Source organism: Hypanus sabinus, unplaced genomic scaffold, assembly GCF_030144855.1.
Source record: "Hypanus sabinus isolate sHypSab1 unplaced genomic scaffold, sHypSab1.hap1 scaffold_185, whole genome shotgun sequence".
In the NCBI taxonomy this organism is placed as follows: domain Eukaryota; kingdom Metazoa; phylum Chordata; class Chondrichthyes; order Myliobatiformes; family Dasyatidae; genus Hypanus; species Hypanus sabinus.
In genome coordinates, this window is record NW_026779939.1 from 655,102 (window position 1) to 675,941 (window position 20,840).

The window sequence follows — 20,840 nt, forward strand, 5'->3', positions numbered from 1 at the left end:
TTCCGCACCCAATTTCCTACTGTGGGATCTCTCTTACCCATCCCATTCCTCGTGTGGGATCTCCTTTACCCTTCCCCCTTCCTCCCAAGCAATCATTTTTCCCGATCCCTCTTCCTCCTGTTGGATCTATTTTCACATCCCCCTTCCCCCTGCGGGATTTCTCCTTCCCATTCCCTTTCTCCCGTAGGATCACTCTTCCCTATCCCCATTCCTCCTGTGGGATCTCTTCTCCTTATCACATTTCTTCCTGTGGGATCTCATTTCCTCATCCCCTCCATACTGTGGGATGTTTCTTCCCCATCCCCCTTCCTGCTGTTGGATCTGTCTTCCCAGTCCCCCGTCCTCCTATGGGATCTCTTTTCCACATACCCCTTCCTCCTGCAGTATATCTCTTTCCTATCCCCCTTCCACCTGTGGGAACTCTCTTCCCAATCCCCCAATAACTGTGGTATCTCTTTCCCCCATCCCATTTCGTACTGCAGGATCACTTTTCCACATCCAGCTTCCTCCTGTGGGATCTCACTTCCACATTCACCTTCCTCCTGAGGGATCTCTTTTCACGGTCTCCTTTCTCTTGTGGGCTATCTCTTCCCCATTCCTTTCTTCTTGTTGGATCTCTCTTCCCCATCTGCTTCCCAATGTAGATTTCTTTTTCCGATCTCCTTTCTCCCGTTGGAACTCTCTTCCTGATTCAGCTTCCTACTGCGGGATCTCCCTGCTATATCCACTTTCTCCTCTGGGCGCTCTCTTCCCCATTACTCTTTCTCCTGTGGGATCTCAGCTCCCCAACTCTTTTGTCCTGTGGGATGTCTCTTCCCCATCCCCATTCCTCCTGAGGCATCTGTCTTCACCATCCCCCTTCCTCCTGTGGGATCTCACTTCCCCATCTCTTTCATCCTGTGGGATCTCTCTACCCCATCTCTTTTGTCCTGTGGGATGTCTGTTCTCCATCCCCATTCCTCCTGTGGGATCTCTCTTCCCCATCCCCCTTCCTCCTGCGCGATCTCTCTACTCCATCCCCTTTCCTCCGGTGGGATCTCTCATTCCCATCCCCCTTCATCCGCTGGGATCTCACTTCCCCATCTCTTTCGTCCTGTGGGATCTCTCTTCCTCATCTCCCTTCCTCCTCTGAGAACTCTCTTCCCCATCCCCCTTCCTCATGTGGTATCTCTCTTCCCCAGCCACTTTCCTCCTTTGGGTTCTCTCTTCCCCTTTATCCTTCCTCATGTGGGTTCTCTCTTCCCCATCTCTTTCGTCCTGTAGGATCTCTTCCCCATTCCCCTTCTTTCTGTCGGATCTCTCATGCCCATCCCCCTTCCTTCTGTGGGATCTCTCTTCCCCAGCCCCCTTCCTCCTGTGGGATCCCTCTTCCCCACCCTCTTCCTCCTGTGGGATCTCTCTACCCCATCCATTTTCTTCCGGTGCGATCTCTCATTCCCATCCCCCTTCATCCGGTGGGATCTCTCTTCCACATTCCCCTTACTCCTGTGTGATCTCTCTTCCCCATCCCCTTCCTCCTGTCGGATCTGTTTTTCCCATCCCCGTTCCTCCTGTGGATTTTCTCTTCATGCTTCTGCTATCTACTCTGGGATCTCTCCTCCCCATCCAATTCCTCCTGCTGGAAATTTCTTCCCCATCCCATTCCTCGTGTGGGATCTCCTTTACCCATCCCCCTTCCTCCCAAGCGATCAATTTTCCACAAACCCCTGCCTCCTATAGGATCTCTCTTCAGCATTTACTTCCTCCTGTGGGATCTCTAATCCCCATCACACTTCCTCCTGTGGGAGCACTCTTCCCCATCCCCTTCCTCCTGTGGGACAATAGACAATAGGTGCAGAGGTAGACCATTCGCCCCTTCGAGTCTGCTCCGCCATTTTGAGATCATGGCTGATCATCTACTATCGATACCCCGTTCCTGCCTTGTCCCCATATCCCTTGGTTCCCCTATCCATAAGATACCTATCTAGCTCCTACTAGAAAGCAGCCAGAGAATTGGCCTCCACTGCCTTCCGGGGCAGTGCATTCCAGACCCCCACAACTCTCTAGGAGAAGACGTTTTTCCTTAACTCTGTCCTAAATGACCTACCCTTTTCTCTCAAACTATGCCCTCTGGTAGTGGACTCTCCCAGCATCTGGAACATATTTCTTGTCCAATCCCTTAATAACCTTATATGTTTCAATAATATCCCCTCTCAATCTCCTTAATTCCAGTGTGTACAAGACAAGTCTCTCTAACCTCTCTGCGTTAGACAGTCCAGACATCCCAGGAATTAACCTCGTGAATCTACGCTGCACTTCCTCTTAACCCTGGAGAACAAAACTGTACACAGTACTCCAGGTGTGGTCTCGCCAGTGCTCTGTGCAAATGCAAGAGGATTTCCTTGCTCTTGCACTCAATTCCCTTTGTAATAAAGGCAAACATTCCATTAGCATTCTGCACTGCCTGCAGCACTTGCTCATTCACCTTCAGTGACTGATGAACATGGACTCCTAGATCTCTTTGTATTTCTCCCTTACCTAACTCTACACAGTTCAGATAATAATCTGCCTTCCTGTTCTTACTCCCAAAGTGGATACCCTCACACTTATTCACATTAAACCTCATCTGCCCACTCACCCAGCCTATCCAAGTCACCCTGAATTCTCCTAACATACTCATCACATGTCGCACTGCCACACAGCTTAGTATCAGCAAATTTGCTGATGTTATTCTTAATGCCTTCATCCAAATCGATGATGTAAATTGTAAACAGCTGTGGTCCCAATACCGAGCCCTGTGGCACCCCACTAGTCACCACCTGCCATTCGGAGAAACACATATTCAACATTACCCTTTGCTTTCTATCTGCCAACCAGTTTTCTATCCATGTCAATGTCTCCCCCTGATGCCCTGAGCTTTGATTTTACCCACCAATCTCCTATGTGGGAACTTATCAAATGCCTTCTGAAAATCGAGGTAAACTACATCCACTGCATCTCACCCATCTAACTTCCTGGTTACATCTTCGAAAAACTCCAACAGATTAGTCCAGCATGATGTACCCTTGGTAAATCCATGCTGGCTCGGCCCGATCCTATCTTTGCCATCTAGAAATGTCACTATTTCACCCTTAATAATGGACTCTAGCAGCTTCCCACCACCGAAGTCAGGCTGACAGGTCGATAGTTCTCTGTTTTCTCCCACCCTCCTTTCTTAAAAAGTGGGATAACATTAGCCATTCTTCAATCCTCAGGAACTGATCCTGAATCTAAGGAACATTGGAAAATGATTACCAATGCATCCGCAATTTCGAGGGCCACCTCCTTTAGTACCCGAGAATGCAGCTCCTATCAGACCGAGTTAGGGAGTTGGAGCTGGAGCTGGATGAACTACGGATCATTTGAGAGGTGGAGGCAGAGATAGATAGGAGTTATCAGGAGGTATTCACACCAAAAAACCAAGAAGTAGGCAGATGGGTGACGGTCCAGAGAGGCAGGGGGAGCAGGCAGAGAGAGCAGAGCACCCCTGCGGCTATTCACATTAAAAATAAGTATACCGTACTGGATACTGTTGATGGGGATGACCTACCAGGAATGAGTTGTAGTGGTCCTGCCTCTGGCACAGAGGTTGAACCCTCAACTAGAAAGGGGAGGAGGGAAGAGAAGAGAGCGATAGTTTTAGGGGACTCTATAGTTAGGGGGGCAGATAGGAGATTTTGTGGGGCAGATCGGGAGTCTCGGATGGTATTTTGCCTCCCTGGTGCCAGGGTCCGGGACATCTCAGATCGGGTGCAGGCTATTCTTGAACCCAGATGTAGTGGTCCATGTAGGGACCAATGATGTAGGTAAGGTGAGTGAGGGGGTCCTGCTTAGAGAGTTCAGGGAGTTAGGAGTGAAGCTGAAAGGCAGGACCTCCAGGGTGACAATCTCGGGATTGCTACCTGTGTCACCTGCGAGTGAGGCGAAGAATAGAATGATTATGCACATTAATACGAGGCTGAGAGCATGGTGCAGGAAGGAAGGGTTCAGGTTTTTGGATAATTGGTCTTTGTTCCAGGGACTTTGGGATCTGTTTCGAAGGGAAGGACTACATCTGAACCGGAGGGGTACCAACATTCTTGCAGGAGTATTTGCCAGTGCTGCTCGGGGGGGCAGGGATCCAGATCCAGAGGGTTGGTCAGAAGGTGCATGGGGTTAAATGTGTACAAGGTTTGGGTGATCTTGAGAAGGTCATCAAAATTCAGGGTGCAATTTGCCCGATGGAAGTTCAAGGAGATGGGTTAGGTACAGTAGACAGTGTTTTAAGCAAAGAGAGGAGGAATGGGCTAAGAATTCTATACTTGAATGCACGTAGTGTCAGAAATAAGACAGATGAGCTTGAAGCTCAGATGAAAATGGGGAACTACGATAATGTTGGCATAACGGAGTCACGGCTGCAAGGAAATCAGGCCTGGGAATTGAGCGTACCAGGGTATACGTGCTATCGTAGAGACTGAAATATGGGAAGAGGGGGTGGGGTGGCCCTGTTGGTGAGGAATGAGATTCAGTCCTTAGCAAGAGGTGACTTGGGAACAGGGGAAGTAGAGTCTGTGTGGATTGAGCTGAGGAACAGTAAGGGTAAAAAGACCCTGATGGGTGTTGTGTACAGGCCCCCAAACAGTAGCGTGGATATTGGGTACAAGTTGATTAGGGAGTTAACATTGGCATGTGCGAAAGGTAATGCAGTCGTTATGGGAGATTTCAACATGCAGGTGGACTGGGAGAATCAGGTAGGTGCTGGACCCCAGGATAGGGAGTTTGTGGAGTGTCTAAGGGATGTATTTTTGGAACAGCTTGTGCTTGAGCCAACCAGGAACCAGGCTATTTTGGACTTGGTGATGTGTAATGCACAGGAATTGATAAGTGATCTTGAAGGAAAGGAGCCATTAGGAAGTAGTGATCATAACATGATAAGTTTTTATCTACAATTTGAGAGGGATAAGGGCAGATCAAAGGTGTCAGTGTTGCAATTAAATAAAGGAGGCTACGGAGCCATGAGGGAAGAGCTGGCCAAAGTTAAATAGGCGGTTGCCCTGGCAGGAAAGACAGTGGATCAGCAGTGGCAGATATTCTTGGGCATAATACAAAAGATGCAAATGCCGTTCATTCCAATGAGAAGGAAGGATTCATAGAGGGGGAAGCGGCCACAGTGGTTGACAAAGGAAGTCAGAGATTGTATAGCATTAAAGAAAAAGAAGTATGACAGGGCTAAGATGAGTGGGAATACAGATGATTGGGAAAGTTTTAAGGAACAGCAGATCTTAACTAAAAAAGCAATACGGAGAGAAAAAATCAGGTATGAGCTCAGTCTAGCCAGGAATATAAAAGTGGATAGCAAAAGCATTTTTAGCTATGTGAAGAGAAAGAAGATAGTTAAGAACAATGTTGGCCCCTTGAAGAATGAATTGGGAGAAATTGTTATGAGAAACAGGGAAATGGCAACAGAATTTAATGCGTACTTTAGATCTGTCTTCACCAGGGAGGACACAAGCAATCTCCCAGATGTATGGATGGGCCAGTGTCATAAGATATCAGAGGAATTGAAACAGATTGACATTAGGAAAGAAACTGTGATGAGTAGACTGGTAGGACTGAAGACTAATAAATCCCCGGGTCCAGATGGTCTGCATCCGAGGGTTCTAAAAGAGGTGGCTCAGGAAATTGCGGATGCATTGGTAATTATTTTCCAATTTTCCTTAGATTCGGGATCAGTTCCTGAAGATTGGAGAGTGGCTAATGTTGTCCCACTTTTCAAGAAGGGAGGGAAGGAGAAAACGGAGAACTACCCTAACTAGCCTAACGTCAGTCGTGGGGAAGATGATTGAGTCCATTATTAAGGACGAAATAGTGGCACATCTAGATGGCAGAAACAGGATTAGGCCGAGCCAGCATGGATTTACCAAGGGCAAATCATGCTTGACTAATCTGTTGGAGTTTTTCGAGGGTGTAACAAGGATGTTAGACGAGGGTAAGCCAGTAGATGTTGTGTACCTAGATTTTCAGAAGGCATTCGATAAGGTGCCACATAGGAGATTGGTGAGTAAAATCAGAGCTCATGGCATTGGGGGCAGGGTTTCAACATGGATAGAAAACTAGTTGGCAGATAGAAAGCAAAGGGTAGCAGTGAATGGGTGTTTCTCAGATGGGCTGGAGGTGACTAGTGGGGTACCACAGGGCTCTGTATTGGGACAACAGCTCTTTACGATTTATGTCAATGATTTAGATGAGGGCATTGAAAACTATATCAGCAAGATTGCTGACGATACTAAACTGGGTGGCAGTGTGACATGCGAAGAGGACGTTAGGAGAATACAGGGAGACTTGGATAGGCTGAGTGAGTGGGCAGATACTTGGCAGATGTCATTCAATGTGAATGAATGTGAAGTTATCCACTTCGGAAGCTGGAACAAGAGGGCAGAGTATTGTCTGAATGGTGTCGAGTTAGGTAAGGGAGAAATGCAAAGAGACTTAGGAGTCCTAGTTCACCAGTCAATGAAGGTGAATGAGCAAGCGCAACAGGCAGTGAAGAGGGCAAATGGAATGTTGGCCTTTGTTACAAGGGGAATTGAATACAAGAGCAAGGATGTTCTTTTGCATTTGTACAGGGCCCTGGTGAGGCCACACCTGGAATATTGTGTACAGTTTTGGTCTCCAGGTTTAAGGAAGGACATTCTGGCAATTGAGGAAGTGCAGCATAGATTCACTAGGTTGATTCCTGGGATGGCAGGGCTGTCTTACGCAGAGAGATTGGAGAGATTGGGCTTGTACACGCTGGAATTGAGGAGATTGAGAGGGGATCTGATTGAAACGTTTAAGATAATTAAAGGATTTGATACGATTGAGGCAGGAAATATGTTCCAGATGTTGGGAGAGTCCAGTACCAGAGGGCATGGATTGAGAATAAGAGGTCAGTTATTTAAAACAGAGTTGAGGACGAGCTTCTTCTCCCAGAGAGTTGTGGAGGTGTGGAATGCACTGCCTCGGAAGACGGTGGAGGCCAATTCTCTGGATGCTTTCAAGAAGGAGCTGGATAGATATCTGATGGATAGGGGAATCAAGGGATATGGGGACAAGGCAGGGACTGGGTATTGATAGTGAATGATCAGCAATGATCTCAGAATGGCGGTGCAGGCTCGAGGGGCCGAATGGTCTACTTCTGCACCTATTGTCTATTGTCTATGCAGACCATCTGGACCTGGGGATTTGTCAGCCTTCAGTCCCATCAGTCTACTCATCACCGTTTCCTTCCTAAAGTCAATCTGTTTCATTACCCCTGTTATCCTATGTCCTTGGCCCATCCATGCATCTGTGAGATTGCTTGTGTCTTCCTTACTGAAAACAGATCTAAAATACTCATTAAATTCTTCTGCCATTTCTCCGTTTCCCAGAACAATTTCTCCCAATTCATTCTTCAAGGGCCAAACATTATTCTTAGCTATCTTCTTTCTCTTCACATACCTAAAAAAGCTTTTGCTATCTTCCTTTATATTCCTGGCTAGCTTGCATACGTACCTCATACTTTCTCCCCGTATTGTCTTTTTAGTTATGTTCTGTGGTTTTCTTAAAAACTTCCCAATCATCTGTCCTCCCACACACCTTAGCTCTGTCATACTTTCTTTTTTTAATGCTATGCAGTCACTAACTTCCTTTGTCAACCACTGTGGCCCATTTCCTCCCTTTGAATCCTTCCTTCTCCGGAGGATGAACTGATTTTGCACCTTGTGCATTATTCCCAGGAATACCTGCCATTGCTGTTATCTGTCTTTTCTGCTAGTCTATCCGTCCAGTCAACTTTGGCCAGCTGCTCCCTCATGGCTGTTCAACTGCAACACTTACACCTCAGAGCTGCACTTATCCTTCTCAAACTGCAGATAAAAACATATCATGTTGTGGTCGCTACATCCTAATGGCTCCTTTACTTCAAGATCGCTTATCAAATCCTGTTAATTAAACAAGACTAAATCCAGAATAGCCTTGTCACTGGTCGGCTCTCGTTCAAGCTGTTTCAATTATGCATCCGGTAGGCACTCTACAAACTCCCTATCCTGGGGTCCAGCACAAAACTGTTTCTCCCAGTGCACCTGCATATTGAAATTCCCCATTCCCTTTTCTCCTGTGCGATCTCTTTTTCCCCATCCATTTCCTCCTATGGGACCTCTTCCCCATCCCACTTCCTCCTGAGGGATCTCCCTTCCCCATCCCGCCTCCTGCAATGGGATCTCCCTTCTTCTTCCTGTTCCTCCTGTGGGACCTCTTCCCTATCCCCCTTCCAACTGTGGGATCTGTCCTCTCAGTTCCCCTTCCTCCTTTGGGATCTCTTTTCCTCATCTCCCTTCCGCCTGTCGGATCTCTCTTCCCCATTATCCTTCCTTCTATCGGATCTGTCTTCTGCATCCCCCATCCTCCTGTGGGATCTCTCTTCCCCATCCCGCTTCCTCCTATGGGACATCTTCCCCATTCCCCTGCCTCCTGTGGGATCTCCCTTCTCCATCCGCCTTGCTCCTATGTGAAATCTCCTTCACATTCCCCATCCTCCCATAGGATCTCACTTTCCTATCGCCCTTCCACCTGGGATCTCTTTTCCCCACACCGCATACTCGTGTGGAATCACTCTTCCGCATTCAGCTTCCTCGTGAGGGAACTCTTTTCCCGTTCTCCTTTCTCCTGGTGGATTTCTCTTCCCCATCCCTTTCTTCCTGTGGGTCCTCTCTTCCCCATTCCGTTCCCACAGTAGATCTCTTTTCCCGATCTCCTTCCACCCGTTGGATATCTCTTCCTGAATCATCTTTCTACTGCGGGATCTCTCTTCTAGATCCACTTCCTGCTCTGGCAGCTCCCTACCCCATCCCACTTCCTACTGTTGGATACCTCCTTCCCATCCACTTCAGCCTGCGGAATCTCTCTTCCCAATCCACCTTCCTGATGTGATATCTCAATTCCACTTCCCCCTTCCTTCAGTGGGATCTCTCTTCCTCCCTCCCCTTCCACCTGTGGGATCTCTCTTCCCCATCCCCATCCTCCTGTGGGATCTCTCTTCCCTATCCCCCTTCCTCCTGTGAGATCTGACTTCCCCATTTCCCTTTTTCCTGTGGGATCTCTTCCCATTGCACTTTCCTTTGGGATCTCTCTTTTCTATCCCCCTTCATCCTTTGGGGATCTCTCTTCCCCATCCCCCTTCCTCCAGTGGGATCTCTCTTTCCCAACCCCCTTGGTTCTGTGGGATCTGTCTGCACCATACCCATCCTCCTGTGGCATCGCTCATTCTAATCCCCCTTGGTCCTTCGGGATCTGTCTTCCCCATCCCCATCCTCCTCTGGGATCTCTCCTCCCTATCCGCCTTCCACCTTTGGGATCTCTCCTCCCCATCACCCTTCCTCCTGTGGGATCTCTCTTTCCATCCCCATTTCTCCTTTGCGGTTCTCTCTTCCCCATCCCACTTCCACCCGTGGGATCTCTCTTCTCCAACCCCCTTCCTTCTGTGGGATCTCTCTTCCCCATCCCCTTCCTCCTGTTGGATCTCTCTTTCCTATCCCCCTTCGTCCTTTGGGATCTCTATTTCATTTCCCACTTACTCCATTGGCATCTCTCTTTCCTATCCCCCTTCCACCTATGGGGATCTCTTTTCCCCATCCCCTTCTATGTGATCTCTCTTCCCAAATTGCTCCTGTGGGATCTCTCTTTCCCATCTCTTTCGCCCTGTGGGATCTCTTTCCCATCATCCTGTCTCCTGTGGGATCTCCATGCCCCAGACACTTCCTCCTGTGATATCTCTCTTCCCCATCCCCCTTCCCCCAGTGGGATCTCTCTTTCCCAACCCCCTTGGTTCTGTGGGATCTGTCTTCACCATACCCATCCTCCTGTGGCATCTCTCATTCTAATCCCCCCTGGTCCTTCGGGATCTGTCTTCCCCATCCCCATCCTCCTGTGGGATCTCTCCTTCCCATTCGCCTTCCTCCTGTGGGATCTCTCCTTCCTATCCGCCTTCCAACTCTGGGATCTCTCTTACCCATCCCCCTTCCGCCAGTGATATCTCTTCCCCATTCCCCTTCCTCCTGTGGGATCTCTCGTTCCATCCCCCTTTCTCCTTTGGGGATCTCTCTTCCCCATCCCACTTCCACCCGTGGGATCTCCCTTCTCCAACCCCCTTCCTTCTGTAGGATCTCTCTTCCCCATCCCCTTCCTCCTGTTGGATCTCTCTTTCCTATCCCCCTTCGTCCTTTGGGATCTCTATTTCATTTCCCACTTACTCCATTGGCATCTCTCTTTCCTATCCCCCTTCCACCTATGGGGATCTCTTTTCCCCATCCCCTTCTATGTGATCTCTCTTCCCAAATTGCTCCTGTGGGATCTCTCTTTCCCATCTCCTTCGCCCTGTGGGATCTCTTTCCCATCATCGTGTCCCCTGTGGGATCTCCATGCCCCAGACACTTCCTCCTGTGATATCTCTCTTCATCCAACTTCCTCCTGTGGGATCTCACCTACCCCTCCCCCTTCCTCCTGTGGGATCCGTTCCCCAACCCCCTTCCTCCTGTGGGATCTCTCTTCCCCATCCCACTTCCTCCTGTGGGATATCACTTCCCCATTCCCCTTCCTTCTCTGGGATCTCTCTTTTCTATCTCCCTTCGTCCATTAGGGATCACTCTTCCCCATGCACCTTCCTCCCGTGGGATCTCTCTTCCCCAACCCCCTTCCTTCTGTGGTATCTGTCTTCACCATCCCCATCCTCCTGCGGGATCTCTCTTTCTAATCCTCCTTTCTATTTTGAGATCTCTCATCACCATCCCCCTTCCTCCTGTGGGATTTCACTTCCCTATCCCGCTTCCTCCTATGGGATCACTCTTACCCATCCCACTTCCTCCTGTGATATCTCTTCCCCATCCCACTTCCTCCTGTGGGATCTCCGTTCCACATCCGCCTTCCTCCCGTGGGAACTCTCTTCCCATTCCCTTTCCTCCCATAGGATATCTCTTTCCTATTCCCCCTTCCTCCTTTGGGAACTCTTTTTCCCATCACATTCCTCTTGCGGGATCTGTTTTCTCCATCCCCCTTTCTCCTGTGGGATTTTTTCCCCATCCATTTCCTCCTGTGGGATCTCCCTTCCACATCCTCTTCCTTTTGTGGGATCTCTCTTCCCCATCCCACTTCCTCCTGTGGGATATCACTTCCCCATCCCCCCTCCTCCTGTGGGATTTCCGTTCCACATCCGCCTTCCTCCCGTGGGGTCTCTCTTCCCATTCCCTTTCCTCCCATAGGATATCACTTTCCTATTCCCCCTTCCTCCATTGGGAACGCTTTTACCCATCACATTCCTCTTGCGGGATCTGTTTTCCCCATCCCCCTTTCTCCTGTGGGATTTTTTCCCCATCCATTTCCTCCTGTGGGATCTCTCTTCCACATCCTCTTCCGCCTGAGGGATATCTCTTCCCCATCCCCCTTCCTACTGTGGTAGCTCTCTTGCACATCCCCTTCCTCCTGTGGGATCTCTCTTCCCTATCCCCTTCCTCCCGTTGGATCTCTCTTTCCTATCCCCCTTCGTCCTTTGGGATCTCTATTTCATTTCCCACTTACTCCATTGGCAGTTCTCTTTCCTATCCCCCTTCCACCTATGGGGATCTCTTTTCCCCATCCCCTTCTATGTGACCTCTCTTCCCAAATTGCTCCTGTGGGATCTCTCTTCCCCATCTCTTTCGCCCTGTGGGATCTCTTTCCCATCATCCTTTCTCCTGTGGGATCTCACTTACCCCTCCCCCTTCCTCCTGTGAGATCCGTTCCCCAACCCCCTTCCTCCTGTGGGATCTCTCTTCCCCATCCCCTTACTCCTGTGCGATCTCTCTTCCCCATCCCCCTTCCTTTTGTGGGATCTCTCTTCCCCATCCCACTTCCTCCTGTGGGATATCACTTCCCCATCCCCCTTCCTCCTGTGGGATCTCTCCTCCCTATCCCCCTTCCTCCTTTAGAATTTCTCCTCCCCATCGCCATTTCTCCTGTGATATCTCGTCCCCATCCCCTTTCTCCTGTGGGATCTTTGTTCCCCATCCCCCTTTCTTCTGTGGGATCTCTCTTCCTCATTCCCCTTCCTCCTCTTGGAACTCTTTTTCCCATCACATTCGTCTTGCGCATCTGTTTTCCCCATCCCCCTTTCTCCTGTGGGATTTTTTCCCCATCCATTTCCTCCTGTGAGATCTCTCTTCCACATCCTCTTCCGCCTGAGTGATCTCTCTTCCACATCCCCCTTCCTCCTGTCGTAGCTCTCTTCCCCATCCCCTTCCTCCTATGGGATCTCCCTTCCCCCATCCCCCTTCCTCCTGTGGTAGCTCTCTTCCCCATCCCCTTCCTCCTATGGGATCTCCCTTCCCCATCCCCCTTCCTCCTGTGGGATCTCTCTTCCTCATTCCCCTGCCTTATGTGTGATCTCTCTTCCCCATACCCTTCCTCCTGTGGGATCTCTCTTCCCCATCCCCCTTCCTCCTGTGGGATCTCCGTTCCACATCCGCCTTCCTCCCGTGGGATCTCTCCTTCCCATTCCCTTTCCTCCCATAGGATCTCTCTTTCCTATTCCCTATTCCTCCTTTGGTTACTCTTTTTCCCATCACATTCATCTTGGGGATCTGTTTTCCCCATCCCCCTTCCTCCTGTGGGTTCTCCCTTCCCCATCCGCCTTCCTCCTGTTGGATCTCTCCTTCCCATTCCCATTCCTCACGTATGATCTCTCTTTTCTATCCCCCTCCCTCCTGTGTGTTCTCCTTTCCCCATCCCCGGTTACGGGAGGGTTTAATGTTTCCAAAAACATCCACGTGAGGGAATTACCCTCAGACCACGGTTTGTATCACTTTGTTCTTCAATTTGTCTGTTTGTGTTTAGACTTGGGAAGAATTACCTGGGAGATTCAGGTGTGAAACTGGTGTCTGCGGCTCTGGTGAACTCGGAGTGTAAAATACAGAAACTGCGGTAAGTACCAGACTGGGAGATTGTGTTTACAGTCACTGGGTGTCTAACACTGAACATTAATGTGATCAGTAATAGTGTTACTGATAAACACTGGGGATTTGTACCGTCTCCTGTCTCTCTGTGTCCTTCACCCTCACTCTCTCTCATCTCCAGGCTGGACAATGTCGGGCTCACAGATTCTGGGGCCGAGGATCTCGCCTCCGCTCTCAGTACAAAATCATCACTGACGGAGCTGGACCTGAGTGAGAATAAACTGGGAGATTCAGGAGTGAAACTGGTGTCTGCAGCTCTGAGGAACCCAGAGTGTAAAATACAGAAACTGTCGTAAGTACCAGACTGTGGGAGATTGTGTTTACAATCACTGGGTGTCTGACACTGGACATTAATGTAATCAGTAATTGTGTTACTGATAAACACTGGGGATGTGTACCGTCTCCTGTCTCTCTGTGTCCTTCACCCTCACTCTCTCTCATCTCCAGGCTGAACAATGTCGGTCTCACAGATTCTGGTGCCGAGTATCTCGTCTCCGCTCTCAGTACGAACCCATCACTGACGGAGCTGGACCTGAGATCAAACTTTCTGACAGACGGATCTGTCCCCGGTCTCCGCCGCCTCATACTGACCCTCCCGAGTCTGGAGCTGATCCGGTGAGTGTTTGTGTTGATGTTGAATGTGATAAAATGTCAGCGGATCCGCGGGTTTTCTGGTGGTATTTGTCTGTGAGTGTTGTTGAAACATTAACCCCGGTCCCCTGATACTGACCCTGTTGTGTGATCTGTTTATTTCATCTTCATTCTCCCATCTGTTTCAGGCTGGGGTCGAATCGGTTCAGTGAGACCGGGAGGAAGGAACTGAGATCTCTGCAGGAACCCAAACCCGGACTGGGAGTGAACTTCTGAATGTGTGAACATCCCCGCCCGCGGGATGAAACCGATACCCCGTCCTCCCCTTTAAAACCACCTCAACTTTAATTCCGCCTCCCCTTTTAACTCCCAACTCCCCTTTAATTCCCCCATCCTCTTTTACTCCCCTCTCTCCTTTAACTCCCCCTCCTTTAACTCCCCCTCCCCTGTAGCTCCCCAACACCTTTAAATCCCGCCCTTACCTTTAATGGCCGCGTGCCGGGGCTGATTCCCAACGGTATTAACGGAACCGGATCCGGACTCCAGCTCGGTGAGGTCGGAAGCGCTCCGGCAGATACGCATTTCTGCACGTTGTCCAGCGTCGCAACTTCCGCCGGATGTGCGGGTTCGAGACTATCCCGCGTGACACCCCGGGGAATTACCCGGACAAGAGGAGGCCGTGGGGGTCGGGGCTCAGTCTGGGACACCGGTGTCCCGGGAGAGAGTCCTTTTGCTCACTTTGCTGAGGACGGTGCAATCGGCTGTCTGGCCGATATCATGATGTTAAATTGACAAATACCTCGGCAATGGCCTTGAATCCGCAGCGATCCCGGAAACGGCCCAGGAGTGTGATTGGATGCAGAGTGACGGTGAGGATTGGGACTGATTAATCTACCGGTCACCCGTTGTCGCCGGTCAGTTAATTCTGTGTGACTGTGAGAGTGTCGGGAACTGTGAGGCGACCAACGTTCTGCGCAGGCGCAACGGGTTTCAAATAGCTAGCGCGCCGGAGCACCTCTGACGTAATTTCCAGGGCGGGCGCTCGGGATTAAATGCCAGCTCCGCGAAGTTTGAATAAACTCGTCTCGAACAGATTTGCCGACTGCGTATCGTTGTCTCTCGCTCTGTCTGTAGTATATCGCTACAACAGACACAGTGTGAATCTTCTTCCACACAGTACTCTCGTTCACCCCTGGGATTAGACACAGAGAGAATCTCCCTACACACCGTCCCATCACACAATCCCGCAGACAGAAGCAGAGTGAATCTCCCTCCACACCGTCCCTTCACACACTCCCGGGGTCAGACAGAGAGAGAATCTCCCTCAAAATCGTTCCATCACACACTCCCGGGGTTGGACCGAGTGAATCTCCCTCAATACTGTCCCATCACACACTCCTTGGGTCAGACACAGAGTGAAGCTCCCTCCACATCGTCCCATCAAACACTCCCGGTGTCAGACACAGTGAATCTCCCTTCACAAAGTCCCATCACACACTACCGGGGTCAGACACAGAGTGAAGCTCGCCCTACAGCGTCCCATCCCCCTCCCTCCTGTGAGATCTCCCTTCCCCATCCGGCTTCCTCCCGCAGGATCTCTCTTTCCAATCCCACTCGCTCCTGTGGGATGTGTCTTTCCCATCCACCTCCCAGCTGTGGGATTTCTCTTCCCATTACCCCTTCCTCCTCTGGGATCTATTTTCCCCATCCCCCATCCACCTGTCAGATCTCTTTTCCCAATTCTCCTTCCTTCTGTCGGATCTCTCTTCCCCATTCTCTTCCTCCTGTGGGATCTCTCTTCCCAATCCCCCAATGAGATCTCTCTTCCCCATCCACTTCCTCCTGGGGATCTCTCTACGCCATCCTCATCCTTTTGTGGATTCTCTCTTCCCCATCTCCCTTCCTCCTGCGGTATCACCCTTTCCCATCCCCTACCTCCTGTGGTATCTCTCTTTCACATCGCCCTACCTCCTGCAGGATTTGACTTCCTGATTCTGCTTCCTATTGTGGGATCTCTCTTCCCCATCCAATTCCTTCTTCCGGAAATGTCTTCCCCATCCCCCTTCCTCCAGTATCATCTCACTTAGCAATTTCTCTTCCTCCTGTGTGATCTCTTTCCCCTTCCCCCTTCCTCCTGTGGGATCTCTTTCCACATCCCCCTTCCTCCTGTGGGATCTCTTTCCCCATCCCCCTTCCTCCTGTAGAATATCTTTCCCCATCCCCCTTCCTCCTGTGGGATCTCTCTTCCCCATCCCCCGTCCTCCTGTGGGATCTCTCTTCCCCATCCCCCTTCCTCCTGTGGGATCACTTTTCCCCATCCCCCATCCTCCTGTCGGATCTCTTTTCCCCATCCCCCATCCTCCTGTGGGATCTCTCTTCCCCAATTCCCCCTCCTGTTGGATCTCTGTTCCCCATCCCCCATCCTCCTGTGGGATCTCTACTCCCCATCTCTCTTCCTCCTGCGGGATCTCTTTTCTCCATCCGCCTTGCTCCTATGGGATCTCTCTTCCCCATCCCCCATCCCGCAGTGAGATCTCTCTTCCCCAGCCCGCTTCCTCCTGAGGGATCTCTCTTCTACATCCCCGTCCTTCTGTTGGATCTCTCTTCCCCATTCTCCTTCCTAATATGTGATCTCTCTTCCCCATTGCCTTCCTCCTATGGGACCTCTTCCCCATCCCCCTTCCTCCTGTGAGTTCTCCCTTCCCCATCCGCCTTTCTCCTGTGGGATCTCTCCTTCCCATTCCCATTCCTCCCGCAGGATCTCTCTGTCCTGTCCCCCTCCCTCCTGTGGGATCTGTCTTCCCAGTACCCCTTCCTCCTCTGGGATCTCTTTTCCGCATCCCACATCCACATGTCGGATCTCTGTTCCCAATTCTCCTTCTTTCTGTCGGATCTCACTTCCCCATCCCCGTTCCTCCCGTGGGATATCTCCTCCCCATCCCCCTTCCACCTTTGGGATCTCTCTTCCCCATCCCCCATTCTCCTGTGGGATCTCTCTTCCACATCCCCCTTCCTCCTGTGGGATCTCTCTTCCCCAATCCCCCGTCCTGTTGGATCTCTGTTCCCCATCCCCCATCCTCCTGTGGGATCTCTCTTCCCCAATCCCCCGTCCTGTTGGATCTCTGTTCCCCATCCCCCATCCTCCTGTGGGATCTCTCTTCCCCAATCCCCCGTCCTGTTGGATCTCTGTTCCCCATCCCCCGTCCTCCTGTGGGATCTCTTTTCTCCATCCGCCTTGCTCCTATGGGAACTCTCTTTCTCATTCCTCCTATGGGACCTCTTCCTTACCCTCCTTCCTCCTGTGGGATCTCCCTTCCCCATCCCCCTTTCTCCTGTGGGATTACTCTGTCCCATCGCCTTCCTCCTGTGGGATCTCCCTTCCTCATCCCACTTCCTCCTGTGTGATCTCTCTTTCCCATCGCCTTCCACCTATGGCACCTCTTCCTTATCCTCACTCCTCCTGTGGGTCTCCTTTCCCCATCGCCTTCTTCCTATGGGACCGCTTCCTTATCCTCCTTCCTACTGTGGGATCTCCCTTCCCCATCCCCCTTCCTCCTGTGGGATCTCTCTTTCCCATCGCCTTCTTCCTATGGGACCGCTTCCTTACCCTCCTTCCTACTGTGGGAATTCCCTTCCCCATCCCCCTTCCTCCTGTGGGATCACTCTTTCCCATCGCCTTCCTCCTGTGGGATCTCCCTTCCTCATCCCACTTCCTCCTGTGGGATCTCTCTTTCCCATCACCTTCCTCCTATGGGACCTGTTCCTTATCCTCCTTCTTCCTGTGGGAAATAACTTCCCCATCCCCCTTCCTCCTGTGGAATCTCCCTTCCCCATCCCCCTTCCTCCTGTGGGATTACTCTTTCCCATCGCCTTCCTCCTATGGGAATTCTTCTTTATCCTCATTCTTCCTGTGGGATCTCCCTTCTCCATCTCCCTTCCTCCTTTGGGATCTCTCTTCCCCAACCCCCTTCCTCCTGTGGAATCTCCCTTCCCCATCCCCCTTCCTCCTGTGGGATTACTCTTTCCCATCGCCTTCCTCCTATGGGAATTCTTCTTTATCCTCATTCTTCCTGTGGGATCTCCCTTCTCCATCTCCCTTCCTCCTTTGGGATCTCTCTTTCCCATCGCCTTCCTCCTGTGGGAAATCTTCCTTATCCTCCTTCCTCCTGTGGGATCTCTCTTTCCCATCGCCTTCCTCCTATGGGAAATCTTCCTTCTCCTCCTTCCTCCTGTGGGATCTCACTTCCCCATTCCCCTTCCTTCTGTGGGATCTCTCTTTCCCATCGCCTTCCTCCTATGGGAAATCTTCCTTATCCTCCTTATTCTTGTGGGATCTCCCTTCCCCATCCTCCTTCCTCCTGTGGGATCTGTCTTCCTGATTCAGCTTCCTACTCCAGGTTCTGTCTTTTATATGCACATCCTGTTCTGGGACCTCTCTTCCCCCACCCTCTTCCTCCTGTGGGATATCTCCTTCCCATCCTCTTCCTCCTGTGGTATCTATCATCCCCATCCCTCTTCCTACTGTGGGATTTCACTTTCCCATAACCTTCCTCCTATGGGATCTCTCATCCCATTCCCCTTCCTCCTGTGGGATCTCTCTTTCCCATCGCCTTCTTCCTATGGGACCGCTTCCTTACCCTCCTTCCTACTGTGGGATCTACCTTCCCCATCCCCCTTCCTCCTGTGGGATCACTCTTTCCCATCGCCTTCCTCCTGTGGGATCTCCCTTCCTCATTCCACTTCCTACTGTGGGATTTCTCTTTCCCATCACCTTCTTCCTATGGGATCTCCCTTCCCATTCCCCTTCCTCCTGTGGGATCTCTCTTCCCATTCCCCTTCCTCCTGTGGGATCTCTCTTTCCCATCACCTTCCTCCTATGGGACCTGTTCCTTATCCTCCTTCCTCCTATGGGATCTCCCTTCCCCATCCCCCTTCCTCCTGTGGGATTTCCCTTCCTCATCCCCCTTCCTCCTGTGGGATCTCTCTTCCCCATCCCCCTTCCTCCTGTGGGATCTCTCTTCCCCATCGCCTTCCACCTATGGCACCTCTTCCTTATCCTCACTCCTCCTGTGGGTCTCCTTTCCCCATCGCCTTCTTCCTATGGGACCGCTTCCTTATCCACCTTCCTCCTGCGGGATCTCACTTCGCCATCCCCCTTTCTCCTGTGGGTTTTCTCTTTCCCATCGCCTTCCTCCTATAGGACCCCTTCCACATCCGCCTTCCTCCTGTGGAATCTGTCTTCCTGATTCAGGTTCCTACTCCAGGTTCCGTCTTCTATATGCACATCCTGCTCTGGGACCTCTCTTCCCCCACCCTCTTCCTCCTGTGGGATATCTCCTTCCCATCCTCTTCCTCCTGTGGGATCTCGCTTCCCCATCCCTCTTCCTACTGTGGGATTTCTCTTTCCCATCACCTTCCTCCTATGGGATCTCCCTTCCCCATTCCCCTTCCTCCTGTGGGATCACACTTTCCCATCGCCTTCCTCCTGTGGGATCTCCCTTCCTCATCCCACTTCCTACTGTGGGATTTCTCTTTCCCATCACCTTCCTCCTATGGGATCTCTCTTCCCATTCCCCTTCCTCCTGTGGGATCTCTCTATCCCATCACCTTCCTCCTATGGGATTTGTTCCTTATCCTCCTTCCTCCTGTGGGATCTCCCTTCCTCATCCCACTTCCTACTGTGGGATTTCTCTTTCCCATCACCTTCCTCCTATGGGATCTCTCTTCCCATTCCCCTTCCTCCTGTGGGATCTCTCTTCCCCATCACCTTCCTCCTATGGGACCCGTTCCTTATCCTCCTTCCTCCTGTGGGATCTCCCTTCGCCATCCCCCTTCCTCCTGTGGGATTTCTCTTTTCCATCACCTTCCTCCTATGGGATCTCTCTTCCCATTCCCCTTCCTCCTGTGGGATCTCTCTTTCCCATCGCCTTCCTCCTATGGGACCTCTTCCTTATCCTTACTCCTCCTGTGGGATCGCCCTTCCTCATCCCACTTCCTACTGTGGGATCTCTCATTCCCATCGCCTTCCTCCTGTGGGATCTCTCATTCCCATCACCGTCCTCCTGTGTGATCTCTCATTCCCATCGCCTTCCTCCTGTGGGATCTCCCTTCCTCATCCCACTTCCTCCTGTGGGATCTCTGTTTCCCATCACCTTCCTCCTGTGGGATCTCCCTTCCTTACCCTCCTTCCTCCTGTGGGATCTGTCTTCCTGATTCAGCTTCAGGTTCTGTCTTCTATATGCACATCCTGCTCTGGGACCTCTCCTCCCCCACCCTCTTCCTCCTGTGGGATATCTCCTTCCCATCCTCTTCCTCCTGTGGTATCTATCTTCCCCATCCCTCTTCCTACTGTGGGATTTCACTTTCCCATCACCTTCCTCCTATGGGATCTCTCATCCCATTCCCCTTCCTCCTGTGGGATCTCTCTTTCCCATCGCCTTCTTCCTATGGGACCGCTTCCTTATCCTCACTCCTCCTGTGGGTCTCCTTTCCCCATCGCCTTCTTCCTATGGGACCGCTTCCTTATCCACCTTCCTCCTGCGGGATCTCACTTCGCCATCCCCCTTTCTCCTGTGGGTTTTCTCTTTCCCATCGCCTTCCTCCTATAGGACCCCTTCCACATCCGCCTTCCTCCTGTGGAATCTGTCTTCCTGATTCAGGTTCCTACTCCAGGTTCCGTCTTCTATATGCACATCCTGCTCTGGGACCTCTCTTCCCCCACCCTCTTCCTCCTGTGGGATATCTCCTTCCCATCCTCTTCCTCCTGTGGGATCTCGCTTCCCCATCCCTCTTCCTACTGTGGGATTTCTCTTTCCCATCACCTTCCTCCTATGGGATCTCCCTTCCCCATTCCCCTTCCTCCTGTGGGATCACACTTTCCCATCGCCTTCCTTCTGTGGGATCTCCCTTCCTCATCCCACTTCCTACTGTGGGATTTCTCTTTCCCATCACCTTCCTCCTATGGGATCTCTCTTCCCATTCCCCTTCCTCCTGTGGGATCTCTCTATCCCATCACCTTCCTCCTATGGGATTTGTTCCTTATCCTCCTTCCTCCTGTGGGATCTCCCTTCCTCATCCCACTTCCTACTGTGGGATTTCTCTTTCCCATCACCTTCCTCCTATGGGATCTCTCTTCCCATTCCCCTTCCTCCTTTGGGATCTCTCTTCCCCATCACCTTCCTCCTATGGGACCCGTTCCTTATCCTCCTTCCTCCTGTGGGATCTCCCTTCGCCATCCCCCTTCCTCCTGTG

The 20,840-nt window shown here is 51.2% G+C and overlaps 1 protein-coding gene across 1 annotated transcript in view; it reads left to right on the forward strand.

Moving 5' to 3' along the window:
• LOC132387428 (NACHT, LRR and PYD domains-containing protein 3-like) overlaps positions 1–14,642 on the forward strand; it is a 29,242-nt gene extending 14,600 nt beyond the window's left edge. The window contains exons 6-9 of the mRNA XM_059959785.1: positions 12,880–12,966; positions 13,120–13,290; positions 13,446–13,613; positions 13,778–14,642. Of these exons, the coding sequence (XP_059815768.1) occupies positions 12,880–12,966; positions 13,120–13,290; positions 13,446–13,613; positions 13,778–13,865 (514 nt within the window). The 3' untranslated portion in view covers positions 13,866–14,642. The remainder of the gene's footprint in view (positions 1–12,879; positions 12,967–13,119; positions 13,291–13,445; positions 13,614–13,777) is intronic.
• Positions 14,643–20,840: the final 6,198 nt, after the last annotated feature.